General features: G+C 41.0%; 3 protein-coding genes and 1 pseudogene across 3 annotated transcripts in view; 1 reads left to right on the top strand and 3 right to left on the bottom strand.

The window, feature by feature from the left end:
* Positions 1 to 21,641, bottom strand: part of LOC111319650 (fibronectin type III domain-containing protein) — a 49,957-nt gene that overhangs the window by 22,148 nt on the left and 6,168 nt on the right. Inside the window, 10 exon segments of the mRNA XM_088760007.1 lie at positions 44 to 355; positions 624 to 911; positions 1,639 to 1,911; positions 2,169 to 2,299; positions 2,779 to 2,920; positions 3,804 to 4,015; positions 4,678 to 4,789; positions 5,752 to 6,057; positions 6,931 to 7,278; positions 11,659 to 11,728. Coding sequence (XP_088616133.1) covers positions 44 to 355; positions 624 to 911; positions 1,639 to 1,911; positions 2,169 to 2,299; positions 2,779 to 2,920; positions 3,804 to 4,015; positions 4,678 to 4,789; positions 5,752 to 6,057; positions 6,931 to 7,278; positions 11,659 to 11,713 — 2,179 coding nt within the window. The 5' untranslated portion in view covers positions 11,714 to 11,728.
* LOC148729838 (uncharacterized) lies at positions 11,695 to 19,621 on the top strand. The gene is made up of 3 exons (XM_088759998.1): positions 11,695 to 13,502; positions 13,638 to 13,778; positions 19,082 to 19,621. Exons 1-3 carry the CDS (start codon positions 13,134 to 13,136, stop codon positions 19,595 to 19,597), a joined length of 1,026 nt encoding a protein of 341 aa, XP_088616124.1. The 5' UTR covers positions 11,695 to 13,133; the 3' UTR covers positions 19,598 to 19,621.
* On the bottom strand, positions 16,033 to 17,985 carry LOC148729840 (uncharacterized; annotated as a pseudogene).
* LOC148729839 (uncharacterized) lies at positions 17,992 to 18,894 on the bottom strand. The gene has a single exon (XM_088760004.1). The coding sequence runs from the start codon at positions 18,848 to 18,850 to the stop codon at positions 18,026 to 18,028; it is 825 nt and encodes a 274-aa protein (XP_088616130.1). The 5' UTR covers positions 18,851 to 18,894; the 3' UTR covers positions 17,992 to 18,025.

Below are 21,641 nucleotides of genomic sequence, written 5' to 3'. Positions count from 1 at the left end.
CATTGCGTTTGACCGCTTTGTTCGCACACAGAAACAAACACACCTAACTGAGATGTTCTACAAATTCCAGGCTCTGTGGATAAACTAGGACGACTTGGGCCAAAACTGTTTACAGCTCTCATACGGAAACGCAGAGTCGACCAGCCCGTAAGTTTAAGCGTGAGGGATGTTGCACTTGGGTTTGTCTCATTGTAGATGAGATAAAACACATCCGGTTCATGGTTCGATTCCTGTTCAATCAAGAAGTGCAAAATGGGAGCATCATCGGAGGGTACGGTAGTCCATTCAAGTACTGTTGTCCGATTGATGCACGTTTTCTCATTTATCTTGAGGTTCGTTGGAGGGAACGGAACTCCTAGAGGGAATAAAAAAGGAGATGCTGTTAAATACTGCAGATAAGTTAGTGATCAAAAGTTGACCCAATTAACCGCTTAAGGACTGGGATTTTTTTCTCTCTTACATCTATTTCTACTTCTAGATCTGTCAATAACTACCTCTGACAAACCGTGTTCGAGTATCCACAATCGGAACGAAACGATCTTCAAAAAGCTTAAATGCCCGTGGGGGGTGGGAGGGGGGGACGTTGAAACTTTGAATCACTTGATGCACTGATGAGAACAAACCTTTAATATTAACTTCAGCTGACGCCTTGTCTTCCGATTTCCTAGGTTCAGGCGTGTAAGCGACACAGGTGTAAATGCCAGCGTCGTTAACACTTATATCAGAAATTTTTAAAACGTTTTCTCCTTCTAACCACTCTATCTTTGAGTTGTACTCAACAACTGCGTCATCTCTTTTCCAGTAATATTTTAGTTCCAGTCTTGAATCGGCCACTGCTCGGCAACGAAGGTCGATGTTGACGCGCTCTGGAACAACCTTGTCCTCCGGTTTAACTGTAATTCGTGTTTTTTCTGTGCCAAAGAAAACAACAGATAAACCCTTTAACTTACATGAGTGACTACGACAGAATTTCTCCTTACAATATCAATACAATATTAAGCAGACAAGTGATGAGAATAGAGAAAGCATCACTTAGGGGATTATTAGTTGATCCAATACCAAATTCTTAAAAACTAACATCGTAAGATCTATAGAGTAATAAGGTTAATCCAACAGAACCAAACAATACTTTAATTCTTTCTCTGGACAGGTTGTTCCCGTCAAGATTGCGTGAGAGATCCCTTTCAAAACTTCCCTATCAAAAATCTTTCTTGAAAAAGAAGATAATTTATCCTTCCTGTTCAAGTATATAAAAGCTATTTCCAACCTTCAAAGGGATTAAATCAGCAGTGGCAAGTTGCCAAGGACTTGCCACGCTTTTTACTTCAATGACTAATCCCTAACTTCCACTTTATTGATCGACCACATCCTGATTTGTGAAAGTGAGGCAGCGCGGTTGGAGAGTACATGTAAGTATTCCCCGGTTCACGTTCGAACATACACTTCTGCAACTCATGCTTGTAATTCACGCGTGTAATTTGAACGTGTAATTCAGCTATCGCAGCGCACCACTCCACTACAAGCATATGAAAGTGTGCACAATTCCCACGAAAACACGCTTGATACACATGTAATCCGTGGGGCGATATTCGTGAGCAATCCTACAGCAATGTCTATGCTATATCATGACATGTTTACCATAAACAATTGCGTCTCCTTTCTCCTCGACCTCGGCCAATAAATTCTTGGCTTTACAACGATATTCGCCCTTATCATCCTCAGTAACATCATTGATCAACAAGACGCCATCTGCCTGAACAGTGTAGCGTCCACCAGTTGTGATCTGTCTACCACCTCTAAACCACTTGAATGTTGGAGGAGGAGCAGCTTCTGGTTCGCATTTTAGAACGCCTTGACTATTTTTGAACAAGTAAAAGGGACCCAGTGGTTGGGAAAACGTTGGTGCTTTAGCTGAAAAGAAAAAATGCAAATCACAGTTATTTAAATGCATAAAGTTGTTTGAATTAACATTTTGATCCTCTATGTTTGACTAGCAACCCTGAATCACGCATAAGGTCACGAAGAAAATGGAAATGATCACCAACTTAACAGGCTCTTGATTGTTCACAAATTCTCCTTGTCAGCACCTTGCAAAATGCATACAATATTGTATCGAGAATAAGCATTCTGATGTTAGGATGTCAATGATAAAAACTTCAGTTACTCACCGCGGATATAGATCCAAGTGGATGATACAATCATTCCATGCTTGTTTTCCGCAACACACTGGTAAACACCATCTTCCTGCATTCTAGCATTTTGGATCCTCAACTTGTCGTTTTCTATTACGACATGTTGACTGTGGAAGTCAAGATAGGGAATTAACTGACTTTTTTCTCCCAGCAATCTGATCACTTCTTCATAAGAGAAGAGTCCAGTTCTATGCCTTAGGGCAAAAAAAAAAAAAAAAAAGCCCTAGCAGAATGTCACCCACATTGCCAATTCGCATTGAAACAAAACAGAGAGTTACACAATAGGCTGCTATGATGGGAATTTAATGTGGCAGTGCTATCACTGAGACACAATATGAGCCCTTATTGGATATGGGCATTCGCTGGTATAGGGGGGAGCTTAATGGGATGAGGGTCCCTACTAAATAGGGGTGCAAACTCAAGCAGGGCACAAACCAGAGGGAAGGCACTTATTGTAATGGGGGCACTGATCAAATCACTACAGTATTCTCCATGCATATAACTTATGTGCATGTAAGAAAGGCTCCACCTCTAAACAGTACATGTTTGAGTAAAAAAGCCACCATCTCAGCCATTGTTTACTTACTCTGATGAGGGAATTATCTTTCCATCTTTGTACCACTTGAAAGATGGCACAGGATCAGCATATACATTACAATGCAATGAGCCATTCCCTCGAATGTCTACCTCCAACTTCGAAACAGGAGCTTTCTCCCACCGTGGAGCGACTAGCCAGATAAGGAAGAAAATTATTCTTTAGCTTATTCATTTATTCATTTGGTAAGGAATTCCAAACCTTTGGACCTCGGTGCATGATTGTAAACTTCTTGATATTAGTTCTGCAATAGTGTGTAGAGCAGTTTCTATCATTCTGAGTATCGTGTGCATGAATTTGATGATGAGTTGAAAAGAGAGTACATGTCAAAAGCATTAGGAATTAAGGAGGTTATTATGATTGGAATACATAAAACAAGCTACAAGGAAAGCATAAAATTAAACGTTATAAATATCAAGGATATTAAAATTGAGATCTAGGAGTAAAAATACTGATTAAACACCTGAGGGGGGGGGTGGTGGTCTTAAAATTCTCAATTGAAAGTAATGCTCTCAACCCCCACTATAGTTACATGTTTAGTTGCACCTACAAGACATGTCTGTTAACAAAGAAAAAGTCTTTTGTTGCTTATAATATTCTGGTATGAAGTCGAGGTATTTACACATTCCTCTACACAGAAATCTTTCATGAGCAGAAAGGGACACTTTTGAAAGTGAAAATTGGACTTTTGTTTTGTTTATGCTCTATCATAAGAAGACACTCACTACACAATAATTGAATTTTGCACTGAAATTTGTCTTTAAATTGCAAATCAACAAAAATACCACCTCTGACAAAACACAACAGTGGGAACTGGTTTTATCAAATTTCCATATTGTCTCCATAGGGCAAACTGTCTATTTATTTGATATTATCAATAGTCTAGTATAACATTGGTAGTTCCACATTATGGCCATATTCGTCATGGTGGACATCCAATTCCTGAGGGTGTCCCCTAGCAAAAGAGTTGACTGTACAATCAAACATACATGTACCATGTGCATCACCATGCTTACCTTCAACAATCAGATTTATTTTGTGACTCAGAGGGTTCCCACTGTTCATTGAATTCACTGCCTCGCATGAGTACTCTGTTGATTCATGTTTGTCTTCCTTTACGTCCATGATAATCAACTGCCGTCCAAAGAACAAGTCTGGGATGTCATAGTTATTTTGCCCACTTGTAATCGGCTGACCATCTCTCTTCCAGGTTATTTTTGGAGCTGGCCTGGAAGTTTTCAAAGATAAAGTATTGAGTATTAAAAATAGTAAGTCAAAGTTGTTTTTACCCTTAAAATAATGAGATCTGATTGTTACTTGTAATATTTTTCGCCTCTCTAACTGTTATGCATTACTTTGTAAATAATTTCTAACTGATGAGTTTGAGTATTGTCGCCACCTGTTCACTGGATAACATTTGGATATTTAATGAAGAAGTTACATATTCCATCACTTCTGGGTCTTACAGGGTTAAGAAAAAAGAACAGCATGGAAAAACTACACCAAAAAGAGCAAACAAATCATGGACAATCATATCAGAATACAAGATGGATCTCCTAGTCTCTGAAGGAACAGTGGTCCAGGTTAATCAGATTACACTTTACAGCTCCCAATGTCATCAAAAACAAAGAAATCCACCAAATTACTGCTGCATGATACTTTTCATTCCAGCTTTAACCACAAAAAAAATTATAAGCAATTTGAAAACTTTAACCCTGAGATAAGTGATTCACAAATTTGTCAGAAAAAAAAAACACTCAGCAAAATTACACGTACAAGGACATGTCAGTGCCAATGAGATTACAAAAAAGATTGGAAATAACTGATATCAAGATCTTTGGAGTGAAGGGGATTAAATTTTTTTTGGCAAACCATCTATAACTAGATCACCTTCCGACAGCAAGGCAGTAAAGAGTCTTGTTTCTTCCCTCAACGGCTATTTCAACCATTTTTGACAATGAATTTACTTCCCAGGAAGGTGTTCTTTGCGTCTCAGGGTCACCTAATATCAAACATAAAAGAAATAAATACAATTATCAACATAACAACACAAGTAAGACCTACACACGTATATGAACACATAAATGTATACTAACAGATTTAATGATAGAAACTATAACAGTGATGATAATAACAATAACAAAAACAACAGTCATGTGAATGCTGATGTATCCAGAAAATGACACAGGCATTCTCAGAGAAAAAAAGAATACTAAGTGCTCCCAATAAGAATGAAACCTACATGTACTGTGACCTTCTAATTGATACTTCGGATACTACCACCAAGCTACTCTTTGGAAGACCCAGAGCAGGCTAAACTGCTTATTTCTTTTTCAATCATACGCTTTGAAAATTCATCCATTTATTGCTTTATATTTTGGTATAAATTAGCTTTAATATAGTTGATGTATTAGTTGATGCAGCAATTTGGTTGTAAGATAAGAAAAAAATACATGTACAGTACTGGCTTCAGGAATAACAGCATTGCATATATGTTTCATACATTTAAATCCACCATATTGCAGGCAAGTTACACAAAAAAATTTATCATGTGCATGTCACATGGAAGTAAATACACTAAAATACATGTAAAAAATTACATGCAAATTCTTCACAGTGAATGCAAAATTTTACTCCCAGCATTCCATGTGAAAGGGGGGCAGAGTATTTACTGTCATAGTTGGACATAAATTACTAGCACACATACTGCACACATAAATATGCCATCTTGCACATATTTTACATGTGTGCAGGTGCCACTATTCCTGCAGCCTGTACTGTATGTATGCTCATTTGAGGCAACTGGGTTTGTAAACAGACTAGTTTAAAAACATATCTGCTCTTCCACCAAGATACTGCCAGCTCCATAGTAGGCTGGGGGACACACTTTGTACATGCCAATAGAGCACTGCGAGCATAGATAAAATTAAAAAAATTTCAAAATATTTTAATAACTATTTTCACCTGGACTGCTTCTAGTCACAATCAGAAAGCCAGATTGGTAGATGGTATTTGCTGCAACAATGGTACAAGCAATTCCTTTCAATCCTGAGATTTTGTCCACATCAGCTCGGGTAACGAACATGATGTGCAGCGTACCAAGTGGGGTAATGGCTATATGTTCATCTCTGTTCAGCATGATGTTTTCCATATTTGCCCAAGTATAAGAAGCACCATAACTGCCACCATGTGGCGGGCAATTAAAAGAAAAAGGATCTCCAAGATTCACTGTCTGTGCAATGCTTGTTTTAGAGACAAAATCTTCAACATCTAAAGGAAATGAATATTAACATAAATTCCAAAATTAACAGATCCACAAAACAGTGCTGAACATTTAAATTCATGATAACAATTGTTCAAAATACCAACTTCAAGTTGTTTTGTGCAAGAATAACCATTTTCTTAAAAATTCATGTCTGGCAAACTGCATGATAACCAGGAAACAGGAGAGTCCAAGCTAGAATTAGTTTTAGTTTTAAATACAACACCAGCTGTAACAAACTTTCAGAAGGTCTCATCAGAGGGTTCTTACTCACACTCTTAACATTAATTTTTGAAGTGTAAAGTTGACAAAATAAGAGCAACAGTTAATTTATGTCACATCAGCACTTTTCCAGGGATTTCATTAGAAGCCAGCAACTGGCGAACTCCAGCGGCCACTCTCCACTATCACCATTTCACCTCAGTTTACACATGTTTGTTGGAAAATATTCTATATATTCTAAAGGCAAGTTTTTTGCAGATATTTTCTGGGTGTTGGGTGTTGGGTGATTTTTGTAACAAGTTCTAACAATTCAATCAACAACATGATTGGTTCACTGTGCACTGTGTTGAATGGACAGAAGAGAAAGACTGGTGACAAATCTACCTTGGTAACTGCTGCACTATCTTCCACCTACTTGTTTTCCAACATATGTCTACATCCGCAATTAATGAAATCCCTGCTATTCAGGAGACCTCTTAAATTCATTTGTCAGTTTGACTAAACTTTTTAGTCAGGACCTCAATCAGATGCTTGGGCATCGGCAAGACAGTCCTCCCCTCCTTCCAGCTATATCTTTTAATGAGCAGTTTTACCCTGTCACACATTTGAGGCTGACAATTAATTAAGGTCCACCACCTGAGCAAATATCTGTCACTTACATGTTACTGCGACTTGCACCTTTCTACTGAATGTTTCTTTGTTGGCAGTGGTGTCCTTGACAAAACATTGGTAGTTTCCACTATTCTCAGCTTCCAGAAAACTTCCAGTTAATGAACCATCAGCACCAAGTGTGTACTTGGCACTTGGAAAAGTAATTTCAGTTTCATTGTGCTTCCAACTCCACTCTAGTGGGTTGTCACCCTGCGCATCACATGGGAGTCTGAAGCCCCAGTTCTTAGAAGCATCAAACTTTTTGCCAGACTTAACTTCTTCTGGCTTTATCAAATTCCCATCCAAGAAATCTACAATTCTAGGAGGGGCAGATTGTGGCTGTGAAACACCTTGACCTGGAAAAATAAAAACAGACCAAAAAAGTTATCTTCATCAAGTAACATTTGTGACCAGGCACAGGATTTCATACACTTTACAGTTAAACAGAACATTCCGTTTACTATTCGTTTGTTATCCGTTTAAAACAGATCATCAAAGCATTTAAACGCTTTGCTCACCTGTTTAACGTTATCAACAAAACGTTTAAACGGTTAATCTATCCGTTTAAAAAAAAAATCCATCCATTTAATGGTTGGCCTATCCGTTTAACGGTTACTTGCATCCATTTAACGTTTTTGAAGAGCAACAGTATAAAACAGTCCCAAGAAGCATCGTTGAAAATCAATCGCGCTTCGATCGAGCGGCTATGTTGGTCTTTGCTTCAACTTGCCATTTGCAACTCTCTGGTATTAGAAGGTCTTGGATTAGAAGAATTCTCAATAGAGATATTGAGACATGAGAGCTCACATTACCTCACGAAAACAGATGTTCGTTAATTAACACAAGGAGAGCGAGATTTGTTTTCATGATTATGGAAATTTATTTCGATGGATGTGTACAGCAAAAATTTACCAAAATTGGTGGCTATCGGGTTTCTCATCTTTTATTTCCATTGATTGAAAGGAAACAGAAATTGCTTTATAAAAGCTATAATTACACTTCACTTTATGAAATCAAACACTAGATGAAACATGAGCAAAAGAAAGTTGCATATGCAAAATTGTTTCGATGGTTAACCGACGGTGAAATCTACAAATCTCGAAAATTTGGGCTAGACAACGGTTCTCAGCTTCTAGCTGAGTGTTTTTCTAAACATAATTTTGTCGAAACAGCAAATTCAAAGGAAACATAGATATATTCGCGTATAAGCCGAGATATTGCATGCAGGAGTAAATAACAAAACAAGTTGAAGTTGGTCATTGACTTTAAAAATATGTGGTTGCTTCCAACGGAGTGGTTTGTTGTTTTCAGAGCATAGTAAAAGTGGCTAACTGTTCGTCCTCAGCGTCGGTGTGGAATTCGTCATCCATCTCCTCCTCACCTGCTAGTTCTGCCATTTATTCGGAGTAGATTGCTTCACCTTCCAAGCTGTCTAGAGTATCAGAGATTTTGCAGGTTCTGAACGAGTGTATACACTAAATGCAAATATGGCGTCCAATTTGAATTCCCATTGTTGTGGACTGACTAGCCTCGTCTTCACGTGGAAACACAAAAGGATTATTACATGTGTGAGAGGCTAGTCAGTCCAGAAAAATGGCAATTCAAATTGGATGCCATATTTGCATTCGGTGTATAGAGCTTGCGAAAGTGTTTTAAAAATTTCGAAACTGACCAATCAGAATTGCCAATTCCCACAATTGGTAAACAAACTCGTCACGATCGATCGTCACCTGCTACAGTGTTAAAATTTGCGATCACGTAAAAAAAAAAACTTATCTTGGCTTCCCTACTCTGTAACCCAATCAAGTAATCTCTCATCCAGCCTCAGATATTTCCGAGTGTAACGGCCCGTCGTTGTGCGTTTCGCTGACATCTCAAGCTCTCCTTTAAAGAGGTTCTCTTGATCTTTCCTCTAGGACTCACTGATGACTTAGGCCTAGTTTATACGTCGCCCTACAGTCGAGTTTAATTCAGACGAATTTGATTCCATTAAATTTGTCGTTCCGTCGTCATAAATCGTGGCGTGGTTTTACGCGTCGAAATCAATACGGTCGAATTGAATTCTCTTCCCAAATGCAGTGTCTCTGGTCAGAGGTGTCACTCGAAAAGCTCGCCCCGGGTCGCTGCGGGCTCGCCAAAATAAATTCAGAAAATGTATGCATTTCATTCGAGGCGACGCTAGTGCAACACTAAAACTGAAGACGCGTTATCGATATGTTATCTGTCTTACCAAGACAAATTGAATTCGCTTTAGACATCGTGCTATCGTCGAATTTAATTGCTTGTGGGACCTTGAATTAAATTCGTCTGAATCAAATTCGACTGTAGCACGATGTATAAACTAGGCCTTACTCTCTGGTTTACTCGGAATGTATTTTCGACATCAATACTGCATTAAAACTCTTTTCTGTTTTGAAACTTTTGCATTCATTTCAGTTTGCTTGAGAATGGAATTCTTTGAACGTGGTCTCGGCTTATAGCCGAGTATTTTCAATTTACATGTTTTAAGAAGCTTCCCGATTAAAACTGACTGAAGTTTAGGGTCTCGGCTTATAGCCCAGATCGGATTATAGATGAATAAATATGGTACGTTATAATCCATTACTTAACATTTTTCACTTGATTGTGCGATTTCATTTCGGTCAATACGAAGAAGAAACAATGAAGGAACATTAAAAAAAAAAAGACTTTGCTTCTCATTTCTAATTTGTTTTTCTGTCAAGAATGTTCAGTCCACATGGTATGATTGACAAATTGCTTGCTCTGCTTATATTTTATGCAAATTTTCAAACGCATTGCAAGCTCTCCAGAGCGAGACACTCTCCGCTCGCTTCACTCGCCAGTGGATAGCTTAATTGCAGGCTAGTAATTTAATTTTACTTCGTTTTCTATTGGTGTCAGTCAAATATAATATTAGCATGAAACATCAGTCGCAAGAACAATTTGTACAATTGTTCGCAACAGTTTCTGATCAATATGTGCATGGCTTCCCGCTGTTCTTTAGCCCTCCTGATTATGATCCGTTCAAGGTTTTTTTCCATCCGTTTAACGTTTTAAACTATATCCATTAATAGTTTCTGTTTAACCGTTTAACACTTTAAGCTATCCGTTTATTTCTTTCTTGGCTGTTCAACGGTTTATGGAATCTGTTTTTGGACTTAGCTCTACCGTTTAACGCTTTGGACTATCCGTTTAAATGGATATGCAAACCATTTAAATGCTCTTAGCACCGGTTTACTATCTGTTTACAAACCGTTTATTTTCACCCATTTAACCAAGAAGGGTTAGTGTACGAAATCCTGTGCCCGGTCACATTTTTAAAGCTACTGCAAATAGCTTCCTTTTTTCTGTGTTGCCTTACAAAAAAAATCCTTGACATATATCTTATTAACCAAGCGCGAGGGCCGTACTGGGAGAATATTGGCCTGAGGTCTTGACAGTACGGACCAAGCGCAGCGAGGTCCATACAAAAAAGACTGAGGGCCGATATTCTTCCAGTACAGTCCCGAGCAAGCTTGGTTAATAAGAGATTTATTATACGACTGAAGTTCAAAGGAACACAAGTGCTGTATCATTTGGGACCATTCGGGACAGTGCCCGGTCCAATACTGAGAGAATATTGACCGCCAATAGAGCATTTTGATTGGTTGATTTTAGTTATTGGCCCTCTGACTGCCCGAGTCGTGTAATAAATCCTGGTATTGTATATAGGTAAGAGCAACCATGCCGTAAGAGCTAACTAAACCTAATTCAATAGTAAAACTGTACAATCAAAATTCTGATTATCTGAACCTTGATTATCTGAGTTTTTTGATTAACCAGACTTGCTTCTTTGAAACTTTTTTCCGTTAAAGAACATCACTTGGTAACATTCAATATTCATGAAAACTTTTTCCTGTCAATCAAAGTACATGTAATGAAACACAAATCTGCACATTGTCAAGTTTAATGCACAGTAACTATACATTGTACTTAAAGTTAGCACTTTAAACAAAGTGATTTGAGAATGTTCCTTCATTCTTGCTTAACAACGATTAAATGATACATATATTATTAGCTTTCAGTTTTAAAAGACCTGTAGCTCACTAATATTCATATTTTTTCATTATCTAGAGACTAAATTAACCCCACTACCCAGCCCTGACCCTGCAAGGTTTGACTGCACCCAACCATTCTAGACACCCAACCATTCTACTGCACCCAACCATTCTACTGCACCCAACCATTCTACTGCACCCAACAATTCTACTGCACCCAACCATTCTACTGCACCCAACCATTCTACTGCACCCAACCATTCTACTGCACCCAACCATTCTACTGCACCCAACCATTCTACTGCACCCAACCATTCTAGACACTGTTCCATATGCATCATTACAGTAATTGATAATTGGCCCATTAGAACTGGTCTCAGAAACTCATGGGGATCATCAATAATTGAGATTTTAGCATACAGTCTCAAGACTGTGCTCTAAAAAAAAATTGAAGGGATTCCACTGCTCTGAAACTGTGAAATCCAGGGTGCCCAGCAGAGGCTTTTTCTGAAAAAAACTGAGTCGCCCAAGGACAAAAATAAGGCACCAGCGGAGGGGTCACTGAGCACTGCTAGACCACAGTCCTGAGTTTGAGGTGGATCATTTGAATAAAATAACAAAAGGTACAGGCTGTAATCTACACAAAAAAATTTATGATCCTTTATTAGTTGCAAATTTATTCAAATCAACTAAAATTACCATTTATCAGAGTCGCAATGCTTGACATCCATAGTAATAGACCCAAATGCCGCATCGTGAAGACTTGTGCCTAGGAGGAAAAATAACATTCTTTGAATCATCATTTACATGTACAATACATTTCGGACTCAACACGACAGAGTTCACACTTAAACTCCAAAGATCTGATTGCAAATTCCACTCTCTAACTGCAATACATTTCTTGGTAAGTCACAAGCTGCCCTGATGGTCCCTGAATGGTGTCATAAATAAGAACACAGAAAGACCTGTCCTCTCCAAGAGATTTTCACAGCAAGGTGAATCAGGACCACAAGTGGTTCCTCCTTTTCAGCTAAGTTCAAATTCATTCAGGGCTTGACACTAACAGTAGCCCACTAGCCACAGACTTGTAGAAATTCAGTTTTGGCTAGTGGTTTCCGATTTCCACCAGCCAGTTTGGCTAGTCGGTAAACAAACTGAAATTGTCATAACATCTAAGATGTCAATAGCCACTTAGCTATTAAGTTGAAAAGTTAGTGTCAAGCCCTGTTCATTATACGAGTTTTAAAGAATAAACGTGACCTCTTACGCGAAAACGTTCCTAATGGTAGCCGTTCGAACAGTGAACGGAACGGCAAGAGAACGGGTGACGAACGGCTAGGCAAGCCGTTCGAAATGGATAATGTGAACGGATGAACGGCTAATTAAAATTTTCGAACGGATGAGGTCGAGAGGATAAACGGCTAATGATAATTTTCGAACGGATGAACGGCTAATGAAAATTTTCGAACGGATGAACGGCCAATTAAAATTTTCGAACGGATGAGGTCGAACGGATGAACGGCTAATGAAAATTTTCGAATGTATGAGGTCGAACGGATGAATGGCTAATTAAAATAATTATCGAACGGATGAACGGCTAATGAATATAATAATAATTTATTTTCGAACAGATGAGATCGAACGGATAACGGCTAATGAAAATTGTCGAACGGATTAAAAACGGCTAATAAAAGTTAATTTTTCCAACGGTAGCGGTCGAACAAGTGATCGCCTGTAGAAATTATTTTGAACAGAACTGATGGTTTCGTCAAAACGAGTGCCAACACAGGTGTCCCAAGCTCTTGTCTCGAGCAAAAGCGAAGGATTATTTCAGGAAAGCGTCACGCGTTGGGTTACGCGGTGTTAAGTTATGCGAGGTATTTGACACAATCTGTAGAAAGATCACTTGAAACGAGTCGAAACTCGATCGTTTGAATAACTCGACTTCACTTTCGGCGCATTCAAATGGATTATAATTAATATTTTTACTATTGAATTCCACCGATTAAGATAAGGTACAACCAAGGAACTTGCACGCGAAAAGCATATGATAGTTCTGAAGTTCAAGTTCAAATTTCCATAATCCCAGCTTCCCTGTCAGTCCATCAAAAATGCGTTGCCTTGGTAACTGCTAACAACTTGTGTCAATTACTGCCTTTTCACACAATCACAAAATGGAGAATTCAACGAGAGAAGAAGACGTTTCTAGTATCGTCACCAAAGTGCAACAGTTTTTACAAGTTGGGTGCGGATGTCATCGAGGGTTGAAAGGCGACCAGTGTTCGGATTACTTCAAAGCGGAAACTGTTATTAGCAACCTATACGACTGTCTCGAACTTTCTCATGCAGAACTGGACTTAGTAATCTTGGCAAACCTTCAAGCGAAACCTTCGACGAAAGACGATGTGGTCGCTATACTCCGCCAGCAACTTGCAGTTAAGACAGAAGAGTGTCGTCACCTGGTGAACAGGCTGGATGCCATGGAGGAGGCGACAACAAAAATTCTTTCCTGTCAGATGCAAATGCAGGAAAGCTTCATTAAGGTATTTACCAACCTGTGGTCTAGAGTTTTTTCTGCAATTACTTGCGCAAATTTCTTTCAAAAAGCATGAAAGACGAAAGAACTGTTAAAGATTTGTATCAGTCAGGTGAACCAAATTATCTGTTCTACTTTACAGATGATGGAGAAAATACAAACATCTGTTTCAGAAACAGAAGATAAACTGCTGAGGAAAATGACTGTATTGGCAGACAACCTATCCAACTTTGAGGCACACCTTGGCTCCTTGGAGGGACAATCCCAAAATAATTATTCCCTGGTAAGAGGTTCTTAGATATCAACTACTCAGGTTCCTGTTAAATAACTTTAGAAAAGAGGGCTCCCTTAATTTTCACTTATGAGTAGATGCTAGACTTAGAGCAGACTTAATGCAACACAATGACAATGCGTATTTCTCACACAACCCTGGGAGCCATGTCAAGCCAACCACCGCAAGCCTGACCTTTATTCACACAATAACAGCTATCAAATTTTACAAGTATACATGGAGTTTCAAAACATGAACTAGTTAAGAATCGAGACAAAATCTAAAATCGTTTAGAAGTGTAATGAACAACTGAAAAAACTCTTGGGTGGGTGAGTGGGAAGGTCAAGCAATGGCGGTCAACAAAAAACAACTGACCGCCTTACACATCACATGACCTTAACCCATCCCCAGGCCCCAGCGGTGTGTGAGAAAAACATTTTCCACTTATTTCGTTCCACTCACCACTCAGCCAGTGGAAAATCACCCTTCTCACACACCCCTGGGAGCCATGTCAAGCCAACCACCGCAACGGCACAAAGCATAGAGTAAAAAACTAAGAGAAATACTATTTCCAAAAGCAAAATCCACAAGGCTTACAGAATGGAACATAATGTGCAAGTAGCAAGCCTTGCCAAAGTCAAACAGTCTCATAAGGGCACTAGATAATGCAAAAATCAGTTCATAAGTACAAAAAAGGTTCTGAACAGCTTGGGATCACGCCTATAATTCATGAGGTTTGGTCTTGAATTGTCCTGGTAACCAGAAGCAGGGACTCCAAAGACTCCTCAATATAGTTATTCTGTGCCTTGTCGCTACGCCAACCGCCCTGCCTCTGGAACAGACGCTCAGGGACCCCAAAAGCTGCTGCGGTTGTAGCGCCTCCAGATCGCAGACTATGAATTCCATACAAGGCAGGATCTAGCCCCTCCTTCCGCAGCTTGGCCTTAATCAACTCAGCTGCCCGGCTATATGACATAGGATCTATCCTAAGCTTCATTCCCTTCTTTGTGGACAACACCCGCCTGAATAGCCGCGACTTCCTGTCATGATTGCCAACCCTCAGAAACTTCTCAACCACTGCAACCGGGCAAGGTGATGAATCGCTGTGAGCTATGAAAACCCACGAGCCTTGGCGAAACTGATCATTCTTCCTCTGTGTGAGAAATATGGCAAGATGAGAATCCTCAAACTGAAGATTGTCCACAGTCAATCGACTCAGATCGTCCCAGCGAAGGAAGCCGAAGAAACCCAAAGCGAACAAAGCAGCTACCTGGATATCAGACAAAGGGCCTTGCTCGAGGCGACGGATAGCACTCTTAACATGGCTGGCTTCCAGAGGCCTCCTGCGATTTGGGGGCTTAGCAAGGATCCTTCTTCCGGCCTCCGCCACCTGCTGTATGAGCGGATGGTCACTCAGTTGCTGATAGCCACTCTTCTTATGGACCCAGCTAGCTCCATAGATAGCAGAGTTAATACAGGAGACTGAACGGTCCTGCTGGATAAGATGTACCAAATACAAGGAAAACACTGTAGGATCCGCTGGTAGGGGAGTGGCCTCACATTGGACGGCCCATGTTCGCCACGCTTCATAAGCACGGACATAAGTGCTGACTGTCTTCGGTGCTCTGTCCTGGATCAGGATCGCTGGTAGAGACTTCGCAAGATACTTCAGTCTAGGATGAGTCATAGTCTCCCCACGTAACCAGCCAGATAAGTTAACACCCTCTGGGACAGGGCTGGAAACTGAAAGAGAATGTACCGAGTAAAACACTGCGTACATCATCACCTCCATAACACTCATTAAAACATGCCCAAACAGCAAGACTTATAAGGCTTTACAAACTAGCCAACACATGCACATTGGCAACCAGTACTAGAATGATGTTCCCCTTTGGCCAACACGGCTAGGGGCTACTTTGCCAAAACAGCAAACAGAGCGCGCGAAAAAACTTTACAGACATCCACATTAACATACAGCCAGCATACACCGCTAACCAGTGTTAGCGGTACCCCTTAGGCCAACACGGCTGGGGGCGGCTCTGCCATAACGGCAACAAACTGCTAGTCACGTAGTGTTCACATTTAGCGGCTGTCAATCCAGAGCATAATCACAAACATGCTGTCTTGTCAAAACAACAACTGACCAGTCATGAGCCACATCATCTATCCAACTCCCACACGACAATGTTGGCTGGCTCAAGATCGCAAGAGCTGAAAACGAGGTCCAAAACAGACTTCATCATAGTAGTTTCACCGAGAGGAATGTTCAGCATATGCCGTCAAAACAAAGTTTGAGTGCCAGAATGGAGAAGGAAGGAACGCCCGTTGTGAAAATGTCACTAGCTGCTGATCCTGACAGGAAGATCCCTTCGTATGGTAGAATCTGCATGGACTGGCTAATGAAGGACTTCCAGCTCCCACTCTTCTCCACCAGAAGTGGCCACCAACTTGCTGAACGCCACTCAGGAACTATCAAGGTGCCATTCTCCCTTCCTGCTGACATGTGCCTCAACACACGTGGAACCAGGTATGGAGGAGGAAAAAGCCAATTAACTTCATGAGACCAAGAAACTGTAAATGCATCCGCTGCCACACAACCTGGGTTATGATACCTGCTGCAGTACCCCTTCAACTGCTTCGTCTTCAGGCTAGCAAACCTATCAATGGTGTGGGGACCCCACAAGGTGTCAATGTAATCAAAGCAAGCTGGGTCTAACATATGGTCATTAGAATCCTCCAACCTCGACAGCTCGTCTGCTCTCGTGTTCTCATCTCTGCTAACCCACTCAACTGTTAAGCGCATGCCAAGTTCCCGGCACAATCTGTAAACTGCTACAGCCTCCATGTGCAGCTCCTTGATGCGGCTTCCTACTGACAAAACAATTTCTGCATTCCTGTTGTCGGTGCGATGGAGCACATCTTTACCCCTGACTTCATCTGCAAAAGATTCCAGCACACGCCTGATGGCAGTCACCTCTCTAAACGTAGAACTCTTTTCACTTTCCTCACGGGACCCAGCTGCCCCTGGCTACCTTATCACTCAACTGCACTGCAAAACCACCCCAACCTTGCCCACTTGCATCTGAGTAAGTAATAACCTCTACCTTCGGACTAGGGGACCATATAGGATAACCACCAGTGTCAAAATTAACTTTCCAAAACTGGACTTCAGCTTGACTCTCCGGAGATATCACGAAAGGTATGTCCCAGTGAACTGTTTGACATATGTCCCTGTAGAGTGCCCTAGTCCAGAGTCGTGCTACAGGGCCCAAGGCAAGACCCATGGAAACCAGTGAACCAGTGATGCGTGACAAGTGTCGTGCTGAAACCACAAATTTCTTAGCTATAGTATCATTCCTCAATTGTTTCAAAGCATCAACCCTCCTTGGTGGAACCTGGAAAGTTCCAGATCGCAAATCCATTATAAAGCCCAGAAGTTCACCACATTGTACTGGCTCCCACTGACTCTTCTCTTTGTTGGTGACGAAGCCACTCAACAAAACATCCCTCCTAACCTCTGCTGACAACCTGACTGCCTCACCTCGGTCCTGGTCTGCACCTGCTCCATCGTCCAGATATGTAAACAATCTGAAGCCTTTACCCCTCCAGTGTTTCACGAGTGCTCTCTGGATCTTGGTGAAGAGGTAAGGACCAGTTGATAAGCCAAATGGAAGGACCATGAATTTAAAAAACCTTAGCTGCCCCTTGTAGAATAAGGAAAATCCGAGGTATTTGCAATGCTGAGGAAACATTTCGATGTGATGATAACCACTTTTATAATCAAATTTAAAAAAAACCAATCGCCTTCATGAAATAAGTCTGCTGCTGTGCGAATGTCATCGTACTTAAATTTGCATGACCTCAGGAACTGGTTGACATAACGCAAGTCCACGATTAGGCAGCGTTTTTGGGCAGAGTTCCTCACAACGCCCAGTGGGTTGCATACCACCAAGTCCTCACTTTTCACCTCAACTACAGCACCAGACAACAGTAACTTTGAAATGTCAGTGCAAACAAAAAAATTATCCTCGACAGCACTGGGATGGTTCCTGAAAAATGCCTCCTGAGGAAGGGAAATAAATGGTAAGCTATAGCCTTCTTGAAGGACACGCAGCACCCACCTGCTAGCCCCAATGTTCTGCCAAAACGAGATATTCTCCCTCAATCTGCCTTTCACAACCGTGAAACAAGCAAAATCAACATTCTCGAACTCAAGATATCATCTATATACACTCTCTTCTAGGGGGAAGTTCAGGGCATCACTGTTGACTTCCAGATGATTGGCCATTGTTCTGGCCCCATCCTGGACTTCCACTTGCGACTGGTGCACGGCAATCCCGGGCGTAATGGCCGTTTCGACCGCAGCGAAAACACAACTGCCTGGGGTCACATGCCACGTTGGACGACATTCCCGCCGTTCGGAAGTTGTGGGTTTTTTCAACCACACGTTTCGACCCATCAACTCCTCGTGGTAGGGGCGACTTCTTCGGTCTCCACTTCGCTGCAGCTGCCTTTCGTTTCTCCTCCCTGAGTTGCTTGCTTTCTTTGATGGCCTTTTTTATCCGTTTTTCGTCGCCAGAATCACTAGCAAGCGGCTCGGCTGCATAACATTCCACCGTGTCCCACCCATATTTATCGGCAAGACAAATGTGCTTATTCCGTTCTAAAAGAAGTTGCTCACCTTCTTCGAGGAGCTCGGAGCTAGACTCATCATCACTCGTATTCTTAGCCCTGTCAATTTTATCCAAGACGTCACGATTAAGTTTGTACTGCTTTTTGTTTCCCTCGAAGCGAAACTCCGGCTCCGGATCGCTCAGTTTGCCATGTTTTCGAAGCTTCGCATCATCAATCTCGTTCTTCAGCTTCTTTAACTCTTTCGAATACAGTTTCTGCTGCTGCAACAGCTCCTTTGCCCAACTTGGCGGTTCCTCGGTTCGGTTTGGAGGGTCCTCGCGCTTCGGGCTTTCGTGCCTTGATCCTTGACTTGATCGACTATTACCTCGCTGACTAGGGCTTTTGTTGTATGGCTCAAGTCGCCTAACCGCCCGAGAACTGCTCTTCGAACGTCTAGTTTCCTTCGGCATGCTTTACTAATGATTCGTGACTAACTATTCGTAACAAATGTAAATAATACAAGCACTTTCGCAGAAAAAGGTCAAGCAATGGCGGTCAACAAAAAACAACTCACCGCCTTACACATCACATGACCTTAACCCATCCCCAGGCCCCAGCGGTGTGTGAGAAAAACATTTTCCACTTATTTCGTTCCACTCAGCCAGTGGAAAATCACCCTTATTTTTCTCCTTGCTTTTCAGCTCGATGTCACGATAAACAACCAATGTGATGAGATACCGCCGTTAGACGTACCCATTGAGCCGTCTGGAGATGACATGACCAGCATTGATAAAGACCTGCTACTTAGTCTATGCGAGGAACCAGCTGACATCCCAGTTGGGCAAGCAGGAACAAGTTCGGTTTCCGAAGTCGGCGAAGAATTGATTGGTAAATGTGTGACCCCAAGGAAAGTGAAAACAGTCCAGCAGACCCTGGGAAGTGAAAATGAACGGCACTTGTGTGCTCTAAAGCTCCTACCATCTTTCTTCACCACTGAGGAACTTGCGACCAGCAATACCGATGGTACCTATGGCAAAAAGTGTCTTGACATCGCCAAACTCAATTCACTTAAAGTTTTAGTTTTTACAAAGTGTCCCACTAGCAACAACGAGGAAAAAGAAAAGCTCTGGAAGTTCATCAAAAGTAAAATAAATTCTAAGTGTCGAGCTATCCGTAAGTTTAATACCGTGAAAGACTCACCTGATCGTTCATCCTAATAAAATTGAATACTTTTGATTGTAGTTTTGAGGAATAAGTTGGTCGTATTTCACTCCCTCCCCTAAAAAATACTGCGTCTGAGGCTAGGATGAGAAAAGCCTACATTGCGTTGGAATTCATGAGAATTAACATCATATCAGGTATTTCTGCGCGAGCGAACTGGTTGAAAGGTTGAAGATTTATTTCGGGGTCTTAGGTCTTACTTTTCGGGGTCTTAATTTTCGTAACACCCAGATGTAGTTGCTCCAGCAGTGTCTTCTCACGAAAACTGAATTAGAATAATTATTCAGTTCATTCGGTTCATTGCTAATTTTATTTTTAACGTTTTTACGTGGTCTCACATTTCAATAAAGTAAAACAGCATAAGTAAACAAAAAGAAAGGGACTGAATTTAAAGAAAACCGCTCCAAAGTCTGTTTGCGTTAATTTAGATGTAGATTACACAAATATCGCTTCTTACTTATCACACCTTGGCCAGCCATTGTCAAGTGCAAGAACAAAAGCTTTAGAAATACATATACGCATACTGAAACCGCCCATTAAGTCCACTAAAAAATTCCGAGAGAACATGTTTGTCTATCTGTCTTTAGAGAGATCTCTTGGCTTGATGCGCATTCCAAAACAACGCAAGAAACAAAAAGGAACTCTTAGTATAATTATATTCAAATCATTTTGAATGCGCTAATCGGACGTTGCTTTCAAAAGAATATCAACAGTATCACGAGTTTGTCAGTTCAAATCCTTTTAGCAAGCCGCCGTAAAACGCTAAGCACGTGCTACCATTGTCACTTCAAAACATGGAAGTTGAACTGAATTTCTTTCGAAGAAGATTGAAAGAAGGTTGATGTTCGATTTAGCTAAGCTTTGTTAAGCTTTTAATTGGCTTCTTCAGCTCACACATATAAAGTAAATTATCTTCAGATACGCCCGGTGCAATCTGAGTTAAGCAGTTTTCCACTAAACACGTGTCAAAGTAAGGTATGCCCACAGCGATTTGACGTGTGATTTTTTTTCCACCACTGATCTTTTGTCACACTAGCTGTAGAATTTTTAGTATTGGTTCTTTTGTGGAGTTTTGATATGCCGCGGACTTGCCACTTGTCTTTTGTCTCACTAGCCAGGGATCGCGCATTGTAAAACGGTTATCTTTGAGCGTGCACGAAAAAATCCTTCATGGATCGAAAGCGTGAAATTCTAAATCACATCTGCGATGAACGCCTCGATTTATTGGAGGAACTAAAGGAAACTGAAAAAAAACTGCAAGAGACAGTTGCAGCTGTATCAGAACAACAAGATTTATCTTCTGTTCTGGAGAACTATCATTCTGTTGTTGAAAGTTTCGAGAACATGCGGCAGGGATTAGATGAATTGGAGGAGAAAGTAATATCGACACTTTTGTAACTGCTCTATTTAGAGCAATCAATCAAACAACGGCTCTTTTAGGAGCCACCAAACACAGTAAAGTCATGACCAATTGGACAGGACTGACATCTTATTTTTGATAGTACATTGAGATCCTACTTCCTGTAGCTTCGGCTCTCTAACTGTACTTGAAGATGGGCTTTCTAACACTCTAGTTGGCAACTTTCTCTTTCCTGGAGATACTTTGTTCTTGTCGCTCGGCAGAAGGTCAAGTGTGGGGTTCGTAGAGGCGTATGACTCACAGGGTAGACACCGTCGCGCAAGAGGCCGGAAGGGATAAAATTAACCTAAGACCCAAGCCTCTTGCGTGGCCATGTCCACCTTGTTAGTCAAAGGCCCAGGCAGACACGAACAAGCGTGGAAATTATGGTAGAAAACCTTCGTTTTCAGCACAGTGCGTGGGGATTTTTTGAACTGAGACACTTTTGTTCCCTAAACTATTCCTTATAACGCATTCAAATTCTCGACGGTTTCTCGCGTAACTTAACACCGTATCACACAACACGTGACGCTTTCATGAAATAATCCTAAGCTTTTGCTCAAGGCTTTTGCTGGGACGCCTGTGTTGGCATTCGTTTTTTGGTTATTGTAAGCTCAGTGTTGGTTATGACTTTAATAAGA

This window comes from Stylophora pistillata, chromosome 5 (assembly GCF_964205215.1).
Source record: "Stylophora pistillata chromosome 5, jaStyPist1.2, whole genome shotgun sequence".
Taxonomy (NCBI): Eukaryota; Metazoa; Cnidaria; class Anthozoa; order Scleractinia; family Pocilloporidae; genus Stylophora; species Stylophora pistillata.
This window is presented reverse-complemented; position numbering and strand designations above follow the sequence as displayed.